Here is a 21,117-nt window from a genome sequence, read left to right on the forward strand (position 1 = left end):
ATGTGCTGAATTTGTCACAACATCAGTTCTAAATTTCTCCAAGTCTGATATCAATTCACCTATGGTTAAGCTGCATGACAACCAAAGAGCTGAAATTTGTGGGCGGAGTGTAATTGCATATATTCAGATTGCAACGGGCAGAATGTAAAGGATTAGCCGTGAAACAGATGCCAGCTCATTAAGTCACCACTGTGATTTAGAGCTTGTCAAAATGTCCTCTTCAAAAGAAATAAATTGCATGACTTTTGCAGTAATACAGCAATGTAATGCCCAGGTCATTTGCAGTTTACATTTATACAACACGATGTTCAGAGCTTCCATGTCTAATTATCATCCTATTCCAAAAGGCAGGAGTTTCTTTTCTATTCCTACTTAGCCTTTGTGCAGACTGTGTTCAGACTGGTGACAGCAGGTGAGCATACACTACCAGTGAAGTGAACAGGAAAGTGTGTCCAAATGTCTGACTGGTACTGAAATAACCAGTACAACTGCTCTGAGACATTTTGTTTCGATTCCTGCCAACACACTTAGTTCAACTAATATTAAAGAGTCACTAGAATAAACTGAGCTCATGTGTTTGTCCTATTTTATTTAACTAAACGTGATAAATTAAAGTAATAGAAGGTTTTGACAGTAGATTTAATGTTGTTTCCAGTCAGCATGTCACATGTCAGTTATTTTACACACAGAAAATTCTGCATTAAGTCCAAAATATAACTATTGTTAACACATGTAATATTACTGGCCTAAGCAGTTCCAGCAATAAATGTCTTCCTGGCCACTCATGGGTTTGATTACTGCCTAAGGCGAATGAACAGCAGTCAGGGAAACTGAAGGTTGTCATTATAAGGCAGTACCCTGTGCATTTTGAGGACCATAATTACCACAAATGTGGGCGATCATCAGTAATGATGCCTGTCATAAGCAGTCACAGTACCCATTTTAGCTCCACCTAAATGTCACGCACATTATCCTAGAATATTCTTTTAACTTGGGTTCATGCATCTAAAATAAACCTGTCCTATCTTATAGGATGCAACGGCAATGTTTCTGTAACAACAGAATGAGTTTGTTTTTGTCCAACATGAATTTGCACCCACCCTAATTTAGTGATATGAATACATTAACAAAACAGATAAATAAATAGATAAATGTAAAGTCTTACTACTGGTTTGTACTTAATGCTAAACAAGTTCTTTGGAGACGGTTCTAAAGCTGCCCGTGTACAGCGACCCAGCCTCAGTTGTTCAGCTCTGGAGGCAGGACATGTGTATGTGCATGTGAATTGTCCATGTGGGGTATGTGGTGTGGTGAAACCAAGCACACACCCCCAAGCTCAGAGAGGCTTGCTAAACTTCACCTCTGGTTTTCTCAGGTTTCACTGGCTCAGTTCCTCCTAAATGTTTGCTTCACTCTCTCCTGTCAGGAGGACGTGTCGGACAGAGAGGCTTTCAAGGCAGAAGTAGTCTTTATCAAGGACTTCATGGAGGGAGGAGCAGGAAACATAACCCAACCAGAGACAAAAAGTCAGGTAAGTACAACATGAGCACTCTCAATGTCATGTGGAAACCATGACAGAAAGCTGTTATGGGCATTGTACAGTATAGATATTTGTATGTGTGTGCTATGCATTTCTGCAGGGCATTGAGTTACAGGTAGCTGCGAATATACACTTTCATTGTTGACATGCACAATACTGCATGTCGGGAGATAATTTGAAAAAAAGATTTACATAACTATGACTTTTCAAATTTAACAGCTTAATCTAAAAATAAGTTAATATGCAAATATTACAGCACATTTTTGACTCTTCAAAAGCTTGAAATGAAAGTTCATTTTCAGTAATTGCCTACACTTGTTTTGTTCTTTTAGTGGAAGCCTTCACTGGATCCCATGAGCCTCTCTGACACCAAAGCCTCTCCTTCAGTCAGCTCTCAGTCTGAAAATACATCCAGTCATTTAGCTGCCCTGACGGCCTCTATGGAAACAGCTGCTGATAAACACAAGGGCACTTCGCAGCAGCAGCGTCGCGATTCCTCTGAACGTGCTGAGGTTAGCTTGGGTTGCTTTGTAAATAGAGCGTCTGTGTCGGAAGACAAAATGAGCCCCACAGACTCCACAGACCTGTTCCCCACACCGGCTTCATCCAGAGAGTCCATCCTCTCAGAGGGCTCAGACAAAGAGAAGAGCTGGTCTGCCATGCGCCTTTCCTCTGTAACCTCTCCTGTCACTTTAAGCTGCACTATCTCTGCCTGCTCATCTGTCCGCTCTGGCATCTTCTCCCCTGCTGTCGTCCAGTTCAGGAGGCATTTTCTGGCTCCTGGCACTAGTCTGGTTAACATCCCTCAAACCTGTTTCTCATCCTGCGGGAGCCTGTCCTGCTCCGTCTGTCCCCAGTCCCGTCCACGGCGCCGGCCTCCTCTCACCCGACTCTCCCTCCTCACTGCCATTCTGAGGAAAGGTCGTCTTCCTGTTCTATCGTCTGCCCTGAAGAGGCCTTACACCCCCTGCTGGCCTGTTAACCCTGTGACCCTGTCCTTCTGTAAAGCCTGTTCTGCAGCTTCCAGTGTGGCCTCCATTCCCCTGGAGATTTCCTCACGGTTCCCCTCATCACCATCGACAGATTTTCAAAGCCAGGCTCACAGGAAACCTAATAGATCTGTCACTGCTCCTCAACCTCAAGTTAAAAGATGCTCGGAACATATTTGCTCAAGCAGTGTGCCTAGAAGGGAGCAGGTTACATCACCCCCACCAGTGAAGCGCAACACACTACTCCCACCTCCACTGCCTATGTTTTGTTCAAACTTCAAATCTGTTTCTCTACCAAAGCATGAAGAAATATCAGACTGTCCAACTTCCAATCACACACACATATCCATTTCCAAGTCCCACGAGCTGAAACCCAGCAACCTGCACATGTACCTCAAGGGCCATGCAGATAATAACCTCAAAGAACTCATCCCCCCATCTCCTAAACTTAATGAGCAAAAAACCTCTGCACCCAAGAAGCAGAGTCACTCGTCTAATTCATCTCTTTTAAGGCTTCGGCTGCTTTCTGAACGACTGAGATCTCCACCGGTCTGCCCTCCTCAGCCTCAGATTTCTCAATCAGACCCCCCCGGTGTCGCAGTGTTCTCTGCACACACAGATGCACCATCACCTCCGACTCCTTTACAAACCATCACAGGGAGGTGTGAGTCAGAGAGGAGCTGCCCTGATTCCAAAGGTTCCACACCGTCTCATGGCTTTCACAAAGCTCACTGCCTGCCCCCCTCATGCTACATACCCATTGTTTTCCCTGGATGGCCGTCGCCCACCAGCTCCCCCACGCCTACGCCTTCCCCTGCTCCACCAGTCAGAGAGCTAACCCTGTCCCCTGCTTTCTCCCTGAGCCCCACGCCCTCCCCACGGCCAGGGAGTGGAATATCAGACTGCAGTGACAGGGACGGTAAAAAAAGAAAGGTAGCTGTTCTGCTTGCCATATGACTTGTTTAAACTGATGATATTATTTAATATGCTCTCTGACATGTTGTTCTCCTGTGCTTTGCAGTTAAAAACAGATTTCACTCACTTGATATGAGGATATCAAGTGCTGCTCTCTGTGTGGAGCTGTTTTTAGATGTCTATATTTACTAATGTTGTTACAGATTGTTGCTTCCTGGTGATTTGAAAGATCTTAAATGTCATATGTTGTAGAAGAGGAAACCCATCATTGTAAAATTGTTGTAGCAGCTTTTTAAAACTCCAGATTCTAGGTCAGACAACTATTGTCAGTATTAGCCATCAGGAATTGTCTAGTTTTCTTGCCCGTCAGTGTGGAAAAGTTTGGTTGTAACTGAGCTCTTTAGGGAAACGAGCCATTTGAGAAGCAACAAAACTATGTGGTTTCCCCAGTGCCGTGAGAGCAGATGAACAGTGGCTGGCTGTTTTGCATGATTAGTAGCCTACAGCAGTGTGAGATAAAGCATGCCTACAGGAATGCAGAACAAACGCTCTATGGTGAAGTTTGACGAGGTGTTTTACAACATTCATCTAAATTATTCAAATTCCATTAATAAATTCATTTATATTTGTTGTCTGCTCTTCTCTCTCTTTAAAATCTAGACACACAAGATTAAGCCAGGCTACAAATCGCTCGCTGCAATTCCCACAAACACCCTTCTGTTGGATCAGCAGGTCAGTTCCCTTATTTGACTGTAATCCCACTAATTTATCTAGTTATCCTCTTAATGATATCCAGCTATATGAAGCCCTAATAAGAAACTGATGATGCTACAGTATATACACAAAGAATGTAAAATTGGAATAAACGTCTAAGCTGAAGAAACCTGGAAATAAAATGGGGGCTTTTTACATAAAAAGCTCAAGCTTAGGTTTACACTCCTAATTACAAAATTTGAGACAAGAAAAAAGGACAGACAACCTGTTTCATAAGGATTTACAAGCAACATGTAGTGCAACTGAAAGAGCAGCTATTTTTAAATCTCATTAAAAGTCACCTCATGCCGAGAGACATGAAAATATGGCAGATACATGTAGAGCTGCAGAGGAGGGAGCACCGTCTATCAGGAACACAGGGTGGATGAATGTAAATTATTTGGAGATGCTGTCTAAGACTAGTGTGTAATGACTCAAAGGAAGCAGAGGTCTCAGCAGGGAGCTCCATCTGTTCACTCTGCTTTGTGTTCACAGGCGATTGATGAGCAGGTAGAGAGAGCAACCAGCTCCTGTGACACGTTGGACAGAAGTGTTTCAGACACCCACAGTGAGGTATTACTGCACGCGTCGCTGCTGGTTTTCACTGTGCACATCACTCAACAGACTAGTAACATAGTAAACCTGTGCTTTTTACAGATGTGCTCACCTGCTCAGCTCCGGCAAAAGTCAGAAGAACTTTACACAGTTATTGATGAGATATTGGCAAATTCCATTCCACCAGTGAGTTTAGCTAATTTGAGGAGTAATCATATACATTTAAACAACATGTTTATTGGATGTTTGTAAAATTAAAAGTAATGAAATTGGTTTATTTTTGCAACCTTTAAGTGCAAAACATCCCCATCACCTCAGCTGGCTGGATCATCAACGACCAGCGCTGGTTTCCAGGTAACGCATGTTTCTTTAACAGCATGTGAAGCAGTGTGGGAAGATCATAAACTCCTGAGTTTAGGCTTCATGAAAGAATAGTTTGACATTTTAGCAAATATGCTTTTTATCTATAGTTCAATTTGAAAATTAATACCACTCTAATATCTGTACAGTAAACAAGAAGCTGGAGCAGAAGATGGTTCAGAAACTGAGGTGTATATAACACAGTTTGTGGTTTTACAGGTGAATCTGTGCCTGACTGTCTCCTCATGTGTGACATCAAAATGTACTGCACGTAACCTAAAATTATTGAACTTTAGAGAGGCAGGTGGATTTTGTTATCTTTGGACAGAGCCAAGTTGTTCTTGTCTTTATCTTCAGCTAAGCTTTCGGCTGTCGGCAGATATAAGAGTGGTTTAAATCTCTTCTAACTCTTGGCAAACTATTCCCTAAATTACAGTGGTGTGAAAAAGTGTTTGCCCCCTTACTGATTTCTTATCTTTTTGCATGTTTGTCACACTGTAATGTTTCAGATCGTCAAACAAATTTATATATTAGTCAAAGATAACACAAGTAAACACATCATGCAGTTTTTAAATGAAGGTTTTTATTATTAAGGGAAAACAAAATCCAAAACTATAGATCCCTGTGTGAACAAGTGTTTGCCCCCCTGTCAAAACACTGGTTTATCGCACCTGAGTTCAATTTCTTCTCAATTGGATTCAGGTCAGGACTTTGACTAGGCCACTCCAAAGTCTTCATTTTGTTTTTCTTCAGCCATTCAGAAGTGGACTTGCTGGTGTGCTTTGGATCATTGTCCTGCTGCAGAACCCAAGTTCGCTTCAGCTTGAGGTCACAAACGGATGGCCGGACATTCTCCTTCAGGATATTTTGGTACACAGCAGAATTCATGGTTCCATTTATCACAGCAAGTCTTCCAGGGCCTGAAGCAGCAAAACAGCCCCAGACCATCACACTACCACCACCATATTTTACTGTTGGTATGATGTTCTTTTTCTGAAATGCGGTGTTACTTTTACGCCACACATAATGGGACACACACCTTCCAAAAAGTTCAACTTTTGTCTCGTCTGTCCACAGAGTATTATCCCAAAAGTCTTGGGGATCATCAAGATGTTTTCTGGCAAAACTGAGACGAGCCTTTATGTTCTTTTTGCTCAGCAGTGGTTTTCGTCTTGGAACTCTGCCATGCAAACCATTTTTGCCCAGTCTCTTTCTTATGGTGGAGTCATGAACACTCACCTTAACTGAGGCAAGTGAGGCCTGCAGTTCTTTGGATGTTGTTGTGGGGTCTTTTGTGACCTCTTGGATGAGTTGTCGCTGCGCTCTTGGGGTAATTTTGGTCGGCCGGCCACTCCTGGGAAGGTTCTCCACTGTTCCATGTTTTCGCCATTTGTGGATAATGGCTCTCACTGTGGTTCGCTGCAGTCCCAAAGCTTTAGAAATGGCTTTATAACCTTTTCCGGACTGATAGAGCTTCATTATTCTCTTTCTCATTTGTTTTTGAATTTCTTTGGATCTCGGCATGATGTCTAGCTTTTGATGATCTTTTGGTCTACTTCACTTTGTCAGGCAGGTCCTATTTAAGTGATTTCTTGATTGCGAACAGGTGTGGCAGTAATCAGGCCTGGGTGTGGCTATAGAAATTGAACTCAGGTGCGATAAACCAGTGTTTTGACAGGGGGGCAAACACTTGTTCACACAGGGCTATATAGTTTTGGATTTTGTTTTCCCTTAATAATAAAAACCTTCATTTAAAAACTGCATGATGTGTTTACTTGTGTTATCTTTGACTAATATATAAATTTGTTTGACGATCTGAAACATTACAGTGTGACAAACATGCAAAAAGATAAGAAATCAGTAAGGGGGCAAACACTTTTTCACACCACTGTATGCCCGGCTCAGCCAAGTAGCCACCCTATCAGGGCTAGCTAGCTAACTACTGTAGTTTTCAGTTTTACTTCCAGCTTAACACGCTTACTTCTAACTGTTACTTCAAGTTATCCATGAAGGAGAGCCAACACAGGCTGCTGCCCTCTTTATGCGACCCACAGACGAGTCCACGGGCTTTTTCCCCTCAAAAAGAAAAGCAATAAATCTGCAGTATCTTATATCTAAGAGTGGTTCAGCTTCGTTCCTGTCGAAATTCAAAAGACATATGGAAAAAATACTATGGCTAAATACAAAAATATAAAATAATATATGACTATTGAAAAAACTGTCAAGTGCATGGTGTTCAGTAGTTAGATGTTACAGTAAAACAATGTGCTTGGACTTCATCTCAAAAAATTGAAGTAAGATATAAGAGAAAGTAGAAAGTGCTCTGTACTGTGTTTTACTGAAACATAAACTGGAAGTGAGCTCAAAGGAGAAATCTTCCTGTGGTTACAGAGAGAACAAAGGTGTCTGTGTGTGTGTGTGTGTGTGTGTGTGTGTGTGTGTGTGTACACTGTCATCCGTGAGACGTCAGTGTGGTATGAATTTAGAAGCTTCCCCAAGATCAAGGTTAGTGTGATAACAATGTGTGACTTGAAATCGTGGAGAAGAAGAGAAGGCAGCAAGAAGAGAAACAATGACTTGAACTTAAATATAAATAAGAATAAAATATTGGGCATGTGCACTGATAAAGACAAAATTTTGCTTTAGGTTTACTGAACATATTTGCAGATGTGAGTACACTCACAATCTCCAAATATGTTCAGTCCCCGTGAAGGATTTCTTTTCATCTTCTTCGTTTCAGACATTTTTCTGCAAGACTGAATCGTTAAAATGTTTCCCTTTACCCACTAGATGAAGATCAAGTAAAACTTTTTCTTTTTTCACTTTCAGCAGAATAAGTCATCACTTCCAAAGTCCTTGGGACGTGAAACCAAATATGTAAGTGAGAGTCAGACCGTTTTGTCTCCTGAATTAAAATTTGTTCCAGGGGGTGCCAGTTTAGGGGTTTTAGATGTGGTCTGGTTTGGACCAGACTCAAATTCCACATTGTTTGAAAGCTTTAAGTCTCCTGATTCCATTTAGTCTTTATAACAATGCAGAATGCTCATTTTTAGTGTCATCATCAGTGACTTTGGCACAGAATCGGTTCAGGCTTGTAGCTGCAAATCCAAAGTGTTAGCATCTTTAACTTCACTTCAGCTATAACCATTTTATTTTGGGTATATTATTTTCATGTTTGCAGGTGTCTCATGCATGAACAAAGATGTGTTGTTTGAAGGGCATGTGCTTTTACCTGCTTTTTCTTCCACATTTTCTCATTCAGGCATCTATATGCAGCTTGCACCCATCTACTGGTGTGGGAAGAAAGCTGACAGATCCTAAAACGGTACTCATCCAATTATTTGTCCTGCTCCAAGTTTGATAACACTGACAATATAAAGCGTTTTGCAGAGCAACTTATGAGACTGAATTCTTCTCTGCTGTAAAACTTTGTCATTCTGTCCAGACAAAGCCGGGCATTATTCGCCCAATGACGGCCATTCCAAGACTGACAGTGGAGGATAAAGAAGAATTTCATCCAAAGCCGCTTAGGCGCTTTGTTGCAAAGCAGACTTTAACTGACTACAGAAAGGTAGGCTGGTGGCATTAGTTGATGGTACAGGTTCCTGTGACTGCTCTTGTTTTCAAATCCATATAGACAGTAGCTTATGTCTTAAAAGACACCAAGATACTAAAAGGTCTCTTTCTGGCACACTTTTCCTGGACTTGAAATGTGACTGCTTAAAGACGTCTCATAAATTTTGTGAAGACTTACAATGGACTCCAACTCTTATCAAGTTTTCACAGCAGAAAAAGTTCATATGACTACAAACACTTCTCAGACTATAATCGATTTCTCTGCCGTCGATGCATATACCAGGAATGTTCCAAACATGCCAATATTTTTGTCATATTGTACCAAAATCTGGCAAAAACATTGTATATTTACAACAATTGCAAAGGAGTATGCAAAGAATGTGTGAACAACACCATCAGTTTTTAAATTCCTCTTGAGAGAGCAGTGATATTAGTATACTTAAACAGAATATAAAGTTGTATATTCATAACACTGTAGAATGTGTCAGACTCAAACATGAGAACAATTTTCTAAAAAGTTTAAGAAAATAAAAGAGTTTGATACTTTCTCGACCTGGGAAATACAGACTGTACTGTATATGTGATCAAATAGACTATTCTCATGGTTAATTTATTAGTCTTCTTTTGCCTTCTGAAAACACTGAACTCTAGAAATAAATAGTAAGTAAACAAGCTTTAGAAAGTTTCATCACAGAGTGTAAAGTTGTTGAGCCTGGGTGTTGTTTACTTTCCCTAACGTTCTGGTCATGCTCCAAAACCAGTCATCTCTTCCTTGTCTGTTATTTTCATATATCAAAACTCTTTATGTGGTATTATTGTATCACATTTTAATATGAAACCTCTTAATGATTCAAAATTGAAAGTTTGATTCAGACTTTAACAGGAAGTGCCTCCTAAGACTGCACCTGGAGAAAAGTAAAATATTTGAGGTGACTGCATAACAAGAAGCTTTAATGCTCCGTGAACACAGGATTCTGGGATGAAAAGGTTTGTTATAGTGAGACAGAACAAATGCACTGATTTCCATAGCAGTCACACTCACACTTGTATCTTTGTGAGGACACTCATTGACATAATGCATTCCCTAACCCTTTACCTTAACCATCAGAACTAAATGCCTAACCATAACCCTTCCCCAAATTAACAGATATTTGACAAAAAGATTTTTAGTGTAATATGAACATTTTCAATAACTGCTTTATATTTTAAGTGTCTACGTTTTCCACAAATTGACTATTTAAATATTTTAATACTAATAATGTTCTTTAAATTACTCATCTATGAACCCTTTCACTTTTATTCATTTCAGCTCTTTAACCTAGAGTGTAGCTTTCAGTCCTAATATGCAGAACGATTATGTGACTATAGCATTTTACAGATTACTCTGATGGCATATATTATTTTAAATATAAATTAGACTGTATTTCTGCCCCTGTGTGTCAGTGAGCATGGCTGTCTTCTGCAGTGTTAAAGTGTTGAGTCCAATTTCCAAAATGTACAAATCCTACAAATAGGAGCTTTAACACATATGATTTAAAACTCTACCCATAATAAGTTTGGCAGTTCAGTTTAGTGTAAACCAGGTATATTGTCAGTCTCTCTCTTAAGATTACTCTGCATGTCTATTAATGTAGGTATATGAAATAAAGTCCTCTATCAATGTGAAGTTGAGAAAATGTGGACAGCCTCCATCTGTCAAACTGAAGTCATCTCCATTAGGACAAAATTAACAGGACATTTACAATAGTGCAAAGCTCTCTCTTATTTTATGGTAACAGATTCCTGTTTTCATTACAACTAAAATAAGCCTTGTATACGACGAGCTACACTACAGTTACCCAGTGTAGCTGTGCTGTTAAAACTAATTCTTATTTTTATGGGAACTTTGTCAGTTCTAAATCAGCTGGGCACACATCTTCGCTGTTCCTGTTGTCAAGTCAGCCTCGTGAAGTCCTTCGAGGGATGATTCTCTTTTCTTCAGTTGCCAAGGCTCTGACATGTTTTCAGACCTTCACACATCAAACAACTTACGCTGAAGAGAAAGTTACTTCTGCTCAGCCCACTATCTTGCTGGAAACATTTGAAGCTGTGTGTTTATCTTGTGTATACTATTATTTGGATAGGATAATGCTATTCTGAGAGCATCAGCATGAGCACAGTTCAGATGTGTGTCTTTTAGGCTCTGCTGATATTTTGTTGCCGCCTTGAGAGATAAGAAAATTGATACCAATTTCATTTTTGTCCCTCCTGTATAAAAACACATCAGTCTAGGATGTGTTTAGCCTCACTTTAGCACAATAGAGTGGAAGCAGGGAGAAGCAGCCGGCCAACAGAGGAAAAATATATCTTACAACAGCTTTGTAAATCAGAGTTATAGTGAGAAATGGGGTACACCTTGGACAGGTCGCCAGTCTGCTAAACATTTGATGGTAAAATGCCTTCAGTATGTTCAAACCATTGACTGTGTATAAATATAGACATCACGTCACCACTTCCCTCCACTATGCAAAAATGAAATCAAAATACTGTCAACAGGGCTGCCATCTTGGCATTTTGCAACCACATTCTGTCATATCCACTGAATTTTTATGCCATCAAATAGTCTTACCAGACAATTGACCAGTTGCACACACATCAGTGTGATAATATCTACCAAAAGCCACAAAAATCACCTCTGGGAAACATTATTTGATTTGTACTTTGAGTTTTTATTTTGGCTCATGTCCCATCCACTAACATAGAGGAGATGTGATTTATGACCTATACTGCAACAAGCCACCAGGGGGGCGACTGCGTCTCGGTGGCTTTACCTCTGAGAGCTGTCTATAGTTTAGACACACAAAAGGGCTAAACAGCACACCCAAATGTCATGTAACTCATCAATTCAAAAAATCTGAGAAGCAAACAAAGTAGTTGATTGGAGTCCAATCTGGAATAATTACAATCAAACACACAATCAGTATTCATCCCAGCGTGAGCCACAGGCAGCCTCAGGGAGAACTCATTTCAAGCTATTTTACTGTGGGATGAAATTAGTCTAAACGGAAACCAACCACTAGAGCTGCTGGAAATGGCACAATCCTGTGTCAACTTTGAAACCAATGCACCTTTTTTTCTTTTGCAGGTGGAAAATATGCATCCTGAAGAGGCAGGGAAAGGTTTTTACACAAGTTCCAAAGGTCAAGTATTGAAAGAAGAGAGGAAGTCAGAAAGAAAAAGTTCATTCTCAGCATGTGATTTGCAGATTACAGAGCCGGAAGACCAGTCAGTCACTCTATGAAAGATGCTACAACGTCGTTAAGTCCTACTCACAGGTGCATGGAAGCATTTGAAACACCTGAATTACTGAAGTACATCTCCATATGTATGGCTGTGTAGTCTCCTACGATAAACTGTGGTTTTAGCACTCAAACCAGCTACCACAAAATTTTCCTGTCTGAAGTGACAAGTGTCAGAATTGACTGGCTCTAGCCAACTGATCAGCACCATCAGTTGGTAGAAAACACCATCTCTGGCTGAGTTGGCCGGTTTCCTGCAGATGTATTTTAAAATGCAAGTCAACTTGATGGATGCATGCATGTATGACATGCTGAAAGCCTGAAGCTAAGGCCCATTTACTTTCCCACCTCCGCACAGCTGGCCAATCATGACACAAAGTATGTGTGAATGTCAGACTGCTGGTTTCGGTTACAAAAATAGTCAGGCACAGGCCTCAAGAAAGCTGTTGCAGGATAGGGTTGCCAAAGCTATTCGCCTATCTGATGCCCTGTTGTGATATAGTATGCTAGCACCTTAAAGCCACATGTCCCAAAGAAAAAGGGCATCATCACCATCACCACCATGTTTCATGTATAGGACTAAATAAATAGCACTGTTCTCGTATTGCAGTGTCAAACTAGTATTATGAATACAATAAGGAAAAAATGTAAGGTCGGACTGTTATTTCATGTGTCAACGTTACTTGGACAAGCAAAACAGAGGTTCATGTTAGCTTTATGCTCTGTTCATATTTTAACCAGTATTGTTGATGTGTAACATGGATAACTAACTGAGGTTAACAGACTGTAAACTTGCCCAAATTCATTAAAGATGAGACAGAGCTGCTACAGTTACTCTAAACTCTTCCTTATCCTGCCTCCTGGTCTGGGTTTTACATGTTCCTATTGCTATACTCTATTTCCACATCTAATACAAGCTATAAAAGTTATAAAATTTGCCTGCTTAAAGTAAGAAAAAAATGGGTATCTAGTGTATGTATCTAATTCATTGGCTCTTTTAAAGGGAATATAGAAAGTTCTTTCATTTGCAGAGTAGGGGCATTACAGGCCAGTCATCGTTATAATGTTATACCTGATTATAAATCCTCAAAAAAAAGCCTGTTCAGCCTCAGAGAGACTCTAGGAAAAATGGGACCTAAAACAGTGTAGGTGATCGCTGCCGTCTTACAGTATCCACTCCCTGCTGCAACATCCATCCATCCATTATCTATACCGTTTATCCTGAGGATGGTAGCGGTGGTGGGGGGCGCCAATCTCAGCTGACATTGAGTGAGAGGTGTGGTACACCCTGGACAGTTTGCCGGTCTATCACAGGGCTGACACTTAGAGACAGACAAGCACACACTACAAGCAATTTAGTCACCAGTCAACCTAAGCTGCATGTCTTTGGACTGTGGGATGGCAGGAAGATACCTGCTGGATCATTTTGAACTGGTCTTTACTACGTCTGATTTTGGTCTACTTCTCTGGGAAAAAGTATCAAATTCAGGATCTTTTGGGCAAGCAGCTGGATGACTTTGCTGGTTAAATACAGCATGATTTGAGCTTTGGTCAGCTGAATTTGATATAAAAAATACCCTTTGTTTTGGTATCAGCAACAACTGATGGATGGGTACTTCTGATTACATCACTGCTAGCTCAGTTGTTTTGTGTATAAATAAAGATGAATCACCATGTGGTTCCAACTATCAAACAGTATAATAAAACAGTATACACGCTCTTTGTCTTACCTCCTTCAACAAAGGCTCCAGTTCTCTCTGTGGGGATCCAGATTACAGCAAAGGATCTGCCATTCACCAGCTTTCAGACTTCTGGATGTTAGTACCCACAGCAGTCAATCACTCCTTTGCCTGCTGTCTTATACCCCTGTGTCATCACAAATATGGGCACACTAAGCATCAAAGGACATAGATCACAGTTTATGTCATGTTGGCACTTTATCGCACTCTATCTACCATAAATCTGGAAACTGTTACCCTTGCCTTCATTTCTTCCTATCATTTTGCCAGCCAACCCTTTTATTTATCAAAAAATAAACAAAAACTTATTAAACTGCAATTATTGCTGATTATAGCTGCCAAGATTTTAACAAACAAAAGCACATTACACCTATTTTAGCACTTTGCCAGTTAGTTTTAGGATTGATTTTAAAATGATACTTATTACTTTTAAAGCCAAGGCTGGCTCTAAGCTCCTGAGATACTTCTCAGAACTTTTAATCATTATGCGCTGGCCTGTTCACTGAAGCCGACAGATGCCGCCTTTCTGGCTGTTCCAACGTCCTAATGAAGGAGTTTGAGTATTTGCAGTCAGAGCTCTCTCCCTGAAGAAATCAGTTTGGCTGAGTCTGTCTCATCTTAAAAGATTTTTTACACACTAGTCTTCCTGTAATCTTTTAATCATACTTTTAAAAAATGTAATGTTTTTTTTCTCTTTTAAGTTGTGTTATAATTTTGTCCCTGTTGCATTGTTTTGGTTTTATTCTCTGTAAAGCACCTTGTAAACTTTTTTTTAGAAAGGTGCTCTGTAAAGAAAATGTATTAATAAATCAATGCATCAGCTGATCACATTGTTATCACCAAAAATTGGGGGGTGTACAACATACAGTAATTAAAACATATTGTTCATACACACATGAGACATAAAAAGTTGGAATCATTTTAAAAAGCATCATTATTACATTTTGATTATTATGTCTCCACCTCCGGTCAAGGATGATGTGGGTGGAGAAAAAGCCTTAACAAGTTCTCCAGCACCATTAAAATAAACTTAAACCTCTATAATGTTCAACATGCTGAAACCAAAACTCTTTCTTTTCTCCTGAATGGTCAAAAAGTTAATCGTGAGACAAGCAAAAGGTGTGGAGCAAACATCAGAAGGTCAAAAAGTTAATCGTGAGACACCTTTGACATGAAAAGCAAAAGGTGTGGAGCAAACATCAGAAGGAAGGCTAATCCTCTGCATTTGTGAAGTTAGAGTGTAAACATCTCCTGAATGTCCGTTTCTGTCATGGTAGCATCTGATCAGGAGATATAATAGATGACGTAAACCTTTAAAGGGTTCTTCATGTGGAAACTTAAGGCATTTAAAATGCTAAACCATGATAAAATTATTCATTCTGTATCTGCTGTAGTTAGAGTTTGATGTCGCCCTCCGCTTACTCTGACAAACTTTTCACTTTTCTCTCATTTTAGCCTCGTTATATCAGTATGCGTATTATCCTGGGGGTTATTCTACCACGTTAAAATATTATTTTCCATAGGAAGTGACAGTACATGTATTATTCATCAGCATTTAAGCAGAAGGCCATGCATGCTGAGGACACATTCACTTTGGGAAACTGTTGTGAGGTTCACATTATAGATAACACAAATGCTTACCTAAAATTATTACATAACCACCATGTGTTGTCAATCTCAAGGCAGATGTTATACTTTTAATGTACAGCGTTGTCCTCACCTGAGTTTATAACAATTAAACAACTGCCATCTGACTTGTGGACACATCAACACACAAGCAGTAATGATTAACAAGGAAACAATTAAAATGCATTTTTTAAATTCCCCCTAATGCTAAATAACACAAAAGGCTATAAAAAAAAGCAAACAAACATGTACTGTATGCTTCATGTCAGTATAAATCTGTAATTCAGGCGATCTAAATGGTGTTACTGAGTACACTGCCAGATTTACACGCTCACACAAACTCTGCCTGTCATTTATCATTAATGCTCATGTTAATCATTCATTATGACACTGTTTGATGGAACCATTGAACCATATTGTGGAACCAAAATAAACCAAAAAAAAACACTTCACCAGCAGGTCCCAGGGGACTCTGATATTACCTGGAGTCAGAAATGAGCAGAGGGAGGAATCATGGCTAATGATCACAAATGATGATGTAATTAAAACTCAGTGCTTGGCATACTCTGATGGTAGTGCACTGTCAGCCTGACATCCACTGTGCCCCCCCTGTGATGTGCTTACAGGAGGGCCATCTCTCTGTCTAATAGATATCATGCTGCAGAGTCAGACTGTGCCAAACTGCTCAAATCAGGCCGACAATGACAAAGGAAAAGGTTGTGAGCTACTTTGCAACTAAATTATCTTATAAATCCTGACAGCAATTTCACCTTGAGAGAGCAGCATGGGAATGCTTAAAGACAGTAACTGACAAGAGCAAATGAGAAGAAAAAACCTCTTTCAGATTGGAAACCATCCGGAGATGAGTTTCCTTGTGGCGATCATGATGTGTAACATGTGGCTGCAGCTGATAGAGTTTAGATGAGGTGGTTTGAAGAAGTGGGTGCGCAAGCTTTTTCCCCCCCAACACCCAAGACAGTCCAGCTGTGCCAGCCAACTACCCTCAACAACACAGATCAACAACTTGCTCCTCCAATTTGTGAGAAAACCTGAGGAAGCAGGCCAAAAAAAGAAAAGAAAAAAGAAATACACACGGAGATATTCTCTGAGTTTGCATTTCACAGTAATAAATTCAAATCTTGCTCTATTTGTTTGTCGTCATGTATGCATGTGTGGTTATATCAAAGGTTAAAGGATCACCAAAGAGATTTATCTGGAGGAGAGTAATTGCAGATATTTAACGGTGAACCACAAAAGTCACCCTCAAGGTGGCGCCCAAAGAAAACTCAGGGGTTCAGGACAATTGTTAGGATAGGTCCAAGACTGTAAAAAGTTAGAAAGAAATGTGAATCTTAGATGGATATAGTTAGAGAGAAGGTATCCAAGTCTAAAAATAAAGTGGCACTTTAGTGATGCGAAGGGCAAAAATCCAGACACCACCTGCCCATGAGTCCAAGTGAAAGCAGGGGACTGATAAAAGGAAGAACCTAAACTTGATGTCTGAAACAAACTCAATTAAGTGGTCTGCCTGCTGCTCTATTAACCCATCCATCAGGATTTAATCAGTACACTGATGGAAAATTCTGTAAAAAGTTAGAGCACAGCTCTAAACAAGCCTGCTAACAAATAGGCAACTCACTCATCCAATAGTACACCCTAAACATTCAGTCCAGATGAACCACTTAATTGTCTTTAATTAAGTGACCTGATGTGCCTTGGTATTATGAGAGGAACACAGTGACAAGAAGCTAAATATTCATCAATTCTACAGTAAATTTAAATCGTTGAGGAACAAATGTGTTTATACCATTTAGCCTGAACAATAACAAAAGTAGACTATCCATTGCATTGAGTGGTAAAACAAACAGGCTACAATGAGGGGTTAAATAAACACTGCTGGAAGGAAAACAATTCTTAAAAGATTAAAACTGACAGTAGGTCACTTGGTGACCTGTAGATGTTGTGTAATGTGTGACAGACAGAGGAAAAGGAACTTACAAAATAAAATCTTCTGACTTTTCTCTCTCTTTAAAGTGGTGGACATTGCTCAAGACTTGAACTCACAAACATAAATTCAGTGAAACAATGTTCAGTCCTTCAAAGTGTGACACTTTAGAGAGTGCATACAGAAAGTTCAGGTAAACAACCTGATCCTTTAATAAATTCAAAAAAAAAAAATCATCTCCCTTAAACAGCAGCACTCACATTTCATGTACTTAAAAGTTTCTGAAACACTTCCGTCCCATTCTTCGGTTTAATGTCATTACCTGAGTGTGGCATTTATCATTATAATGAGTTCATCTTAAGTGAGAGTGTAATCCTTAGAAAATGTCAAGAATGGTGTGTTAGCGCCTGTCCTCATCACTGAAGAGATTTGTGAGTGTGATCACAAGCTGATCAGGCAACACACTGGGGGGTGTCCATGTGGTGCTGTCACAGCCTTTTAATGCATCTGGCTCTCTCACATAATCTACAGACAAGCTCCATCCAACATCGGGAATCTAATGCGGGAACAATATCATTGCAATCAGTTGCAGTTGATGAAAGAAACACCCCTTCCGAATTCTGTAGATGCAGGATACCACTTGTTCTACAGCCATCAGTGCACAAATTACTCTGACAGTCATATGCCATGAGCAATGCCTCCCACCCCTGACAAAACAGATATACAGTAGGTGTATCTAGACCTGTATGCAGGTATGCAGCCAAAAAAAAAAGGTTATACAAATACATCTAGACCTGAATGGTTCATTTTCTGTCCAGATTCCTTAATGTTTTCAGTTTTGTAAATGTTATCATCTAAACTGACATCTGCATTTACCTTTAACTCAACTGTGCACCTGACCCAGTCTGACCTGTGAATAACACCTGTGGTCTGACCGGCCAACTAATCAAATACACAGGACGATCACTGTTTCAGGTTTACGGAACAGTCTGTTATGTAAGTTCAGTTTTTATAACATTTGTTTATCTTGTTCCTTATTTAAAATATGAAAAATATGTTACAAAAAGCAAAATGTCACAATAGAATGACTAATGCAAAGCAATTATTGCATATTAAATGACTCAGAATTGTGAAACACAAAACACAAAATGCTTTAAGGGTCAACTTTTTTTTCCACTGGATGTTGTTTGACATTTACTGTCGTCACAGAATATGTCCCATCTCTCTGCACATCACCAACATGAGAGGCACATGAAGACCATGCATCTCCCAGCAGCGTGGACCAGACTCTGGTGCATTAGTCCTGACCTTCACAAATCCAGCCTTCAGTCTCAGGCTTTTACTGGAATACTATACATCACTTCATCTAAAGAGTTGTTCAAAAATAATAACAGTATTGCTTTACAGAAATGATGGTATGGAATATACTTTCAAACACAAAAACAAGATTATGTTTTATTTATTATAATTGTGGGGATTGTACTTCTCTGAACATTAATCTATGCTAAGTGCTATTTTAAAAGAGCGTGTAACTGTTTTGGGCTGTATCTGTTTAAGACTCAATCTACAGTATAGCTGGTGGAAACACATTTCTTCGGTTTGTATACTGGCACATATTGTGGATGCATACATTGAAAATGCTGATTGCAAGACACTTTTATCTTAACTCTCACTGTGTCCCTGAATGTATAAGTGTAAGGGTAACTTTTTACCATCAGTGTTTTCACAAAACATTTTTCTCTCATCTTATCCATAGTATTGTGTGCATGCAAAATAAGCTAGACTGGAAATTCAAGATAAGAAACATGAACATTTAGCAAAAATTTAAAAAATATTTGCCAGTACATAAAACAATGTGTAATTCGTGGTACAATTTTTAAAAACTCTTTCTTGCCCTTTCACTTTGTGTAGACAAAAGTTCCTTGTGTGTAGCGGTGGAGGAAGAGGTACTCGGGTTCCTTACTTAAGTAGAAGTAGCAATAACACAGTGGAAGAATACTCTGTTACAAGTCCTGCATTCAAAATGTTACTTAATTGAATGTATTAGCATCAAAATTTACTTTGAAAATACACATAAAGTACCAAAAGTAAAAGTACTTATTATGCATATCAATGGCACATTTCACATTAATGTATATCATATATTGGACTGTAACTACTGATGTATTATCACATTTAATGTTTGATGACCTAGTGATTACAGCATTGTACATACTGTATGTAGCAGGGACCTTTATCAAGATGAGGTGGTGAACAGTAAGCAGCAGCTTTCTACACTGTGAAATCTGGTGAGAGGTAAAATAAATATACTGCAGAGTTCTGGTGTCAGACACATGCTAGGTCATGTGACTAGACATTTCATGTTCGATCACATTATTTTATCTCTGTGGACCTTCTACTTCCAATATTACACGAGTCATTGACAACTGTGTTTTCTTTTTTAAGTCAATAAAATATGATAGTGAGCTTGGCTGTAAAACAAATTCCCTCATGTGATCCCTTTCAACAACTCACCTCTATTTCACAGGCTTTACATAAAGCTTAAAAGAAGCTGGCTGAACTTTGCTGTGTTGTGTTTGAATAGTTGAATTTGTAGCGATACCTCCAACACCATCTCACTGCAGTTTTAAAAGCAAACACTGGAAATCCTTGTATGAAGGGAGGCAAATTTACGGTTTGTGATAATGGGCTATACAAATAAATCTTGACGGAAGAACACTTTTTCATACTCATCCAATTTTTATGTCAGAGGTCATGATCTGAAATATTTTTCACCAGCATCTGTCAATTAAACCCCTTCTTTAATGGGGAAATGTTTTCTTTTCCACCCCCACCTTCAACCATAAATAGAAATGGTCTCTGAACCATATGGTATTAGACATGGCAATCAAAGCATTGCTAAAGAAGAAGCGCTATTTCAGTGAGTGTGAAATTGGGATGCTTGGAGAGGTGGAGAAAAGAAGAGATGATTTGTTTGTTTGTTTCTCAATTTGGGGATCATGAACAGAAGAAAAGCTGCTGAATGGCAAAAAAAATAGCTGAGGTTATCGATACTGTCAGTTCAGACCGGAGGACGGGGCTGAGGAAAAAAAAAAAAAAAGTGGTCAGATTGTAAGCAAGAGGCGGAAAAGTGCATATGTGTGCACAAAGAGTAAAACAGGAGGACTAGCAAGTCTTACATTATCTACAGCAGTACTTGAGTAAATGTAGGTTCTGTTACGTCCGTGACCCGGGCCACCCCCTCTCTCTGTTCTTATTTAGCGAGCTACGCCTCTCATACACCCCGGGAAACAGTAGTCCAGTCAACTCAGTGTGCCCAGCTGCCCCGAGATCAGCGGACGAGACCAGCTCTGTTTTGTTTGTTTTTTGCGGAGCATTAAAGACGTTTTTCTTGTCTAGCCTGGGTTCGAGTCTGCATTGTTACTGGGTCCAAAACCACTCAACACACGACGCGCCGTAACACTTTCCACCTCTGTATATACAACAAGTACAGAACATGGTCAGCATCACTAATAATGGTTGTGAGCTGCATTGCTAAATAACTACTGCATGTTCATAATTTACATCATGACATAATTCAGACAGCAACAGACAATTGGAAGTACCAGACTTTATCAATACAGGACATCTGTCCAATAATGGGACAATCAGCTCTAAAGAGGAGGAAAACTGGAGACACGATCACTGTGTTTGTACACGACACACGTTGTTGCTCAATTAGATCTAAAAAAACGGTGACCCCTGAAACATGTGGGAGTGTGGAAACCGCAACAACATAAGTTAGAAAGACAGCCTATCGCTTTTATGAAGTAACTAATAATATTTTTTTTAAGACTGCTTT

At 39.6% G+C, this 21,117-nt stretch overlaps 1 protein-coding gene across 2 annotated transcripts; it reads left to right on the forward strand.

Annotated features, from left to right (window-relative positions):
- Positions 1 to 1,442: 1,442 nt before the first annotated feature.
- mlip (muscular LMNA-interacting protein) lies at positions 1,443 to 12,780 on the forward strand. 2 transcript variants are annotated; one of them, XM_020603125.1, is made up of 10 exons: positions 1,443 to 1,531; positions 1,873 to 3,462; positions 4,105 to 4,176; positions 4,693 to 4,770; positions 4,855 to 4,938; positions 5,047 to 5,106; positions 7,942 to 7,989; positions 8,375 to 8,437; positions 8,558 to 8,683; positions 11,813 to 12,780. In XM_020603125.1, exons 1-10 carry the CDS (start codon positions 1,484 to 1,486, stop codon positions 11,966 to 11,968), a joined length of 2,325 nt encoding a protein of 774 aa, XP_020458781.1. In that variant the 5' UTR covers positions 1,443 to 1,483; the 3' UTR covers positions 11,969 to 12,780. The 2 variants fall into 2 exon arrangements, with proteins under 2 accessions (XP_020458781.1, XP_020458782.1); XM_020603126.1 differs by having other exon boundaries at positions 7,945 to 7,989.
- The last annotated feature ends 8,337 nt before the right edge of the window (positions 12,781 to 21,117 follow it).

This window comes from Monopterus albus, unplaced genomic scaffold, assembly GCF_001952655.1.
Source record: "Monopterus albus unplaced genomic scaffold, M_albus_1.0 scaffold60.1, whole genome shotgun sequence".
NCBI lineage: Eukaryota > Metazoa > Chordata > Actinopteri > Synbranchiformes > Synbranchidae > Monopterus > Monopterus albus.